Below are 7,057 nucleotides of genomic sequence, written 5' to 3' on the forward strand. Positions count from 1 at the left end.
ACCTAGTTGTAGGAAATAGGCTACGTTCATATTACAAGTGATAGAATGAATGTGTGACTTATGTTTAGTTGATGTTATGAGATGTAAAGTTAAGCTTGCTGAACTTAATTAGTCAGCCACGGGCAGTTTGACTGTGCCTCAATACATTTGTGACACTCCTGTTAGTAAACTGGAGAGAGCAAAACATAGGAACATGGTCACATCCCATAAACACACAGATAACTCTTACACCAACGTTATTTTGTGCCTTTTATTCATGTTTGTTTCAAGATTTAGTACGTTTACTATAAGCACGTTTCGCTCTCCACTTTGATGCAGCATAGATTTCCATTATATCAGTCATCTTCCCCCTAAAAGGGGGCGTGTATGCAGCACATACAACGTTCTGTTCCATTCCATTCGTCAGTGCGTATTGTTTAGTTTCCGGTCTGGCTAGATCGGTGTGGTGTTGTAGTTGTTCTAACTTTACTAGTTGTTGCAACAGCATGTGAAAAAACTACAAAGTTTGTTACACCAAAATTAACGTTAATCTCGCGAAAAAAATTGACGCCGTTAAAATAGGTTTCCGTTAACGCCGTTAATAACGCGTTTAACTGACAGCACTAATTTCAATCTATTATATTTCAATGTGAAACAAAAAATGTATGCCTTAAATTTGGTTAATTTTGATGATAAAAAAAAAAAAAACAATAGTGAAAAAAGGCTTTCATAGAATGACCCCACTGCAATTAAAAATGAAACCAGGTTAGATGTTGGCCGATTAATGATGTTTTTATTTCTTTTTTAAAGGCCTTGTGCTGGCAGACATCATTGAGAAATATTTTGTCTCTCCAACTCTTTTCCGTGTGATCCGACTGGCAAGGATTGGTCGAGTTCTGCGCCTCATTCGTGGTGCCAAGGGAATTCGAACACTTCTGTTTGCCCTGATGATGTCACTTCCTGCACTTTTCAATATTGGCCTTCTCCTTTTCCTTATCATGTTCATTTTCTCCATTTTTGGCATGTCCAACTTCGCCTATGTCAAGCGTGAAGGCATGATTGATGACATGTTTAACTTCGAGACTTTTGGCAACAGCATCATCTGCCTTTTCATGATCACAACTTCAGCAGGTTGGGACGGACTCCTTTCACCCATTTTGAACAGTGGACCACCGGATTGTGACCCTGACTTGGAAAACCCAGGATCAGATGTGAGGGGTAACTGCGGCAGCCCTGGGGTAGGAATCGTCTTCTTCTGCACCTACATTGTTATGTCCTTTCTGGTAGTGGTCAACATGTACATTGCCATCATCCTGGAGAACTTCAACGTGGCCACTGAGGAAAGCGCTGACCCATTGTGCGAGGACGACTTTGAGATGTTTTACGAGATGTGGGAGAAGTTTGATCCAGATGCTTCACAGTTCATCAGCTACAGCCAGCTCTCTGAGTTTTGCGACACCCTAAAAGAACCCCTCAGGATCCCAAAACCAAACACAATCAAGCTGATCACAATGGACCTGCCCATGGTGCCAGGTGATAAGATCCACTGTCTGGACATACTTCTGGCCCTGACAGCTGATGTACTTGGTGACTCAGGAGAGTTGGACACTCTCAAGGCGAGCATGGAGGAGAAGTTCATGGCCAACAACCCTTCCAAGACGTCCTACGAGCCCATCACCACCACACTAAGGCGCAAGCAAGAGGACGTGGCTGCCCGAGTCATCCAGAAAGCCTGGCGCAAGTACATCCTCTGCCGTTCCCTCAAGCACGCCTCGTTCCTGTTCCGTGAAAAGTCTGACCAGACTGGGGATGGCGAGGAGCCACCTGAGAAGGAAGGAATGATTGCTTTCAGAATGAGCCAGTTCTATGGTGATGGGATGGAGCAGGATGTCGCCATGTGGAACCCCGTAGCAGCTTCTGACAAAGTACCCCTCACTCCCTCTGGTCCTGTGGAGGTCCAGAATGAAGTGGTCTTGCACTCTGCCCCATACACTATCCCTGACACTGCTGAATTTGTTGACAGCCTGAGGGAGAGTATCGTTTAGATATAATTCCCTGAGGGTTTGTAGTATCACCACCATGTTTGGGTGTCTAGAAAGACACTTAGTCCTTGATTCTCCTCTTGGCTACATTGGCTATGTGTAAAGTCAAATGTTTCAGAGTGATCTTCAAGACCTGCTGATTGTGATGGTATATATTGTTACGTTTTAGCATGGCTAAAATGCAATGAAAGTGTTTTCTCCCAAAAGTGGGGCCCACTCTCTCCATATCAGACTGATCCTTAGACAGATGATATAATGAATGACAGTTTACTCAAGTCATTACATTAGAAAATTGATACTAATTACAGTAAAACAATCCATGCAAGTAATTGTTACCCTGGTATGACTATTAAATTGGACTAGATATTTATTTTATTTCAAAATATTATGTTATATTCATTGTTGTTGGCTTTTCCCTGCAGAAAACTGGTTGGCAACATTGATCTGGTATGTTATAAATTAGAGGTAGGCTACAAGTTTCCAACTCAAAATGGAAATGGAAATTACAGCCAGTCAACCATTAAGGAAAGTCTAATCTTTTCTTTGGCGACACTCCAGGAAACAGCCAGAATGTACAGCAGTAAAACATGATATCAGAGATGGGTCAGCTGAAACTACTGGAGCTACTGAAGTCATTTTTTTAAAGCCAAAATATTGTAAAACTCCCCTGGTTTCAGTAGGTGACCACATGTTTTTGTACAGCACAGAGTTATTACATGGCACTGTGTGCATTAGGACAAATCTAGTTATGTACTTCTAAAATCTAAATGAGCAGAGAGAATGTCAGAGAAATGCACTGCAGATATTACATGTGATCCTAATAAGGAATAGTCACGTCTTCACCAAAGCTTGTCAAAACCATGATGATAATATTTATTTAATTACATTTGTATTTATTTTATTTAATTCTAATGCCATGATTCAAAAGTAACCACACACTTTCAGCAAGTCTGTTATTTTTGTATTATGTAAAATAATTGTCTGTTATCATCACCCCAAGTCATATCCTATTGATCATTTAATACTGAGGCCTTTTAACTGTATGGCACATGCTGGTCCTGTGTGATGGAATAGGGGGAGAAAGCTGGACCCTACAAAGATGTGCTACCAAGAGCCCTTTGGGTGCTTCGCTTATCATTGAAGAGTATAAAGATAACTCTTACAGTATAAACAGAGAATAGTTGTGCAGGGCTATGGGATTCTGAAATGTTACTTGTCTTCTTGGTGAGCTATGGTCAGAAGAGCTTTTTTTTTAAAAATTGCCAGCATGTTCAGCTCTGCTCTGATGTATGAGCTATCATTTTTCAGTGTTTTTCGATGACATGTCTGCCACAGAGATCATCTTTTGCATGCAAGATTTAAACACTGGCAATTTCTTGTTAAATGAACAACGAATTAATATATTTTTAGGTAAATATATTTTTTATAAATACAATTTTTTATCATTCTCCTTGTAAAAATGCTTTGTTGTAGATATTTGCTTGTCATAGATTTTCTTTCTTTCTTTAACATCATGTTTACATACTGTATTCATTGTAATCAAGTGAGCTTCCAGAAGTAGTCATGTTTGTCTCAGTTTAATGAGTTTAAAATTCTTAAACCTGGCCATAATAGAATGTCACTGTAGAATTGTTTTGGTTGACTGTGGAAAACATTGCCAAAACTTTGCAACCAGTGGCTATAGGAGGAAAATATATGCTCAACGACTACATGAAAGAACACATATTCAACAGCAGAAAGTTCTCAAACTTCTCAAACCTATATTTATTTATTTTTTAAGTAGCATTAAATATACATTACCATACATATTTAAAGACATTTTACCCTACTTCACAAAAATAACAACTTTTGATTTATGGCACTTCCACAAACAACCAGTCTTACCTAAACATGTCTTCCTTTTAAATTATCATTGCCAGAGAACGGGCAGTTTAACAATATAATTGTTGTGTCTCATTTTTATAGAATTAGGAAAGCATTTGTGAATTGATATGTAGTTTATTTTTTCAACTATTCTTTCAAATTTAGGTGAGCGATTTATCTAGTAATGCTAAACCTGTCAGACAGGTTTTGCTTTTTAAGAGTTAAGAGAGGTATTTGGAATGCTTTTGTGGTACTTCAGTAATTGGGTGCAATTACAGTAGTGTATATTGAACTGTTCTTCGACTAAATTATTTTAGTTATGTAGTTGTTAATTTTTGCATTTCAAGGGTTTTGTAATGTTTCTAATAGTTAAAGTTATTTAAAAAATAAAAATAAAGTATGTCAGTAATAATCCAGTATTGGCCGAAATGACTCAGCTAGTGATGAGTGTAGATTCCGAGTGTTGGAGTGTTGCTTTCTGCCTTTGTAGAAAAATTGTTTCTTAGGAAAAAAACTCTATCCCAATTGAAGAGGCCTTGGTATCACTTTACATAAACTCAACTTAATAAAAATGTAAATGTAAATCAGGTTTCTAGGCCAAGTACTGTATACTTGTGTATACAAGGATTTTGGTCTCTGCATTTATCCCATCCGTGAATTAGTGAACACACAGAGCACACAGTGAACACACAGTGAGGTGAAGCACACACTAATCCTGACGCAGTGAGCTGCCTTGCTACAGTGGCGCTCGGGGAGCAGTGAGGGGTTAGGTGCCTTGCTCAAGGGCACTTTAGCCGTTCCCATTTCACTTTATTGATTTCAAAGTCGATGTGAACATTAGAAGCAGTGATGTTATTACAGCCAATGATGCCAAATTATGTCTATACATGTCTCAAGCAGCTAAATGACCTTTCCATCAATACAGTCGAAGCAGGCGTTGTCGATGTGCTTTCATTTTTATCATGAATTTTGGATAGGTCTGCATGTCCATGGTCCGATGGTGCACAGATCCCTGCAGTATCACTGTGTTACCAGTTCAACTTACAGCTCATCCAGAAGTCCAAAACTATGCCAACTCTTTGATGGCTTAGACCTCACCACATCTTTTTTATCATTAAACAATTTAACTAAACTACATGGTATTTTGTATTATAAACTACATTTGAATTTTAAAACATTTTGTAATTATTTAGATTTACTTTCAACTTTCACCAATTCTGTTTCAAGTTCACTGAGATATACTGTGCATGTTGTTGACAGTGTCAAATCATTGGATCAGTTATCATGATGCGTATGACATTTGCCATGTCATGTTTAGAACATGGTCAGTCAGTAAGATGGTCTTAAGTGTTACCAAGACCTTAATAGCTGTCCAGATACCTTTTTTATGGACTCCCTCTGTGTTGAATTAAGATATTGATAGCAATATATTCATCCCCCCACTGTTGCTATGAACAATACTATCTCAAGCCCAAAAGTGAACAGAATCTTTGGAACCTATGCATTGTCCACATTGGTATACACTAGAATTAACTTCAGGGCAGGAGAAAGAAACACTATTTACTCAATGCCACACCATGATTGAGAATCAGAATGATGTGAGTTGTATTTGTGAATGCTGATAAATGGATAGATATGACTGTTTATTTGATTCACTGTAGATCAGAGTTTTTCCATGTTGCTCTTGACCCCCCCCCCTTTCCAAAGCATGGTTTCCAGCTCTCCTGCCCTGGATATCTGACTGAACTCATCAGCTCCACTGGAGATTAAATGGACATCCACAGCATCCTGCCAATCCAGGTCATTTTAACCACACTGTTTGATATCAGGTGTCTACTGTAGAGATAGAAGATTTCCAGTGCAGGAGGACTCAGTGGCTGGTTTGAGATTTTCTGCTTTTAGGACAGAAAGGAGAGGCCCTCTTGAATGTGTGCATTCTCGATGATGCTTGTACATATGTATTATGACTTTAATTTTGGAATGATTTTTTTAGGTCTTTGTACAGTGCCTCAAATGCCAATAAATTATATTGAAATGCATCTTTTTTCCTTTTCCTTTCTTCCCATTTGAAATTAGTGTTTCACTTTTAGAACATGTCCATATAATATTAAGTCACACATTTGTTTCTCTCAGCAGCAACATGCCATCTACTGGCTCACTTTAAATGTCACAACTTTCAAGATCCAAGTGTGCAGACATTCCCTTTTCTATTTTTAGTTTGCTTTGCTGGCTTGCTATAACCTGTTAAGTCACAGAGTGTTTTTACAACAAGTGTCTGCGTTGCTAAGTTTCATCATCAAAGCCGCAGTGTGACATTTTCTAGATTCTTGCTCAGTTCAGTCGGTGATTTAAGAGGTGTGGCTGCCATGGCAACACCGCACACACGGCGGAAGCTGGTTCACAGGCCATAAATACGCCTGCGCTTCGTTATCACGTCTCAACTGCATTGATAAGATGGTTGCTGTGGCCGCAGCCTATGGCTGACCTCAATGCAGAAAAGTGTGTGCAATACCATGTGGGCTCTGTACTTGTCAGCTTCTTTCATCTCAAAAAAGACATCAGTACCTGTAAAGACACACGTGCAGTGTGAGAGACTATTCACTTGTGAGACTGTCTGTGGTAACCATGGTGCCAGTTACAGGAGGATTGAACAGGTGGTTATCTGTCCCATTTCAGACTAAAACAAAAGTATAGAGACATTTACACATTTAGTACTTTGTCCAACTGTACTGTACTGTACCATGCTCGAAAAAAGTTGACCCCCATCCATTTCCAGTGCAATTTACACTCTGCTGTTAACCATTTCGTTGGCTTTGTACTCTGCACAATGACAATAAAGTTGAATCTGATCTAATCTAATCTAGAGAGTGTATTGAGAGACTGTGCCCATGAGAAAGTGTTTCAGTGAGTGTGTTTGTCGCCTCTGGGGCTCCCCCTGGGTGCCATGTGACCTTAAAGGCAACGTAATCAGAGAACACTAAACTTTAGGGGTGGAGTGGTGGTGGTGGGTCCCTCTTCTCCCTCCCCTTATAAAGTACCTCTGTAGACAGTACATCTCTATGAAAAAAGTTAGGCCACCATCTAGCCACCATATGGCTACTCTACACCATTTACAGTGCACAGTGCAGGACAGCTATTAAGTCGACAGCTGAGGAACAAGAAGACATGGAACT

The 7,057-nt window shown here is 39.4% G+C and overlaps 1 protein-coding gene across 1 annotated transcript in view; it reads left to right on the forward strand.

The window, feature by feature from the left end:
• Nucleotides 1-3,730, forward strand: part of scn4ab (sodium channel, voltage-gated, type IV, alpha, b) — a 46,646-nt gene extending 42,916 nt beyond the window's left edge. Inside the window, exon 26 of the mRNA XM_048245812.1 lies at nt 790-3,730. Coding sequence (XP_048101769.1) covers nt 790-2,024 — 1,235 coding nt within the window. The 3' untranslated portion in view covers nt 2,025-3,730. The remainder of the gene's footprint in view (nt 1-789) is intronic.
• Nucleotides 3,731-7,057: the final 3,327 nt, after the last annotated feature.

The sequence above is a fragment of the Alosa alosa genome, chromosome 6 (assembly GCF_017589495.1).
Source record: "Alosa alosa isolate M-15738 ecotype Scorff River chromosome 6, AALO_Geno_1.1, whole genome shotgun sequence".
In the NCBI taxonomy this organism is placed as follows: Eukaryota; Metazoa; Chordata; class Actinopteri; order Clupeiformes; family Clupeidae; genus Alosa; species Alosa alosa.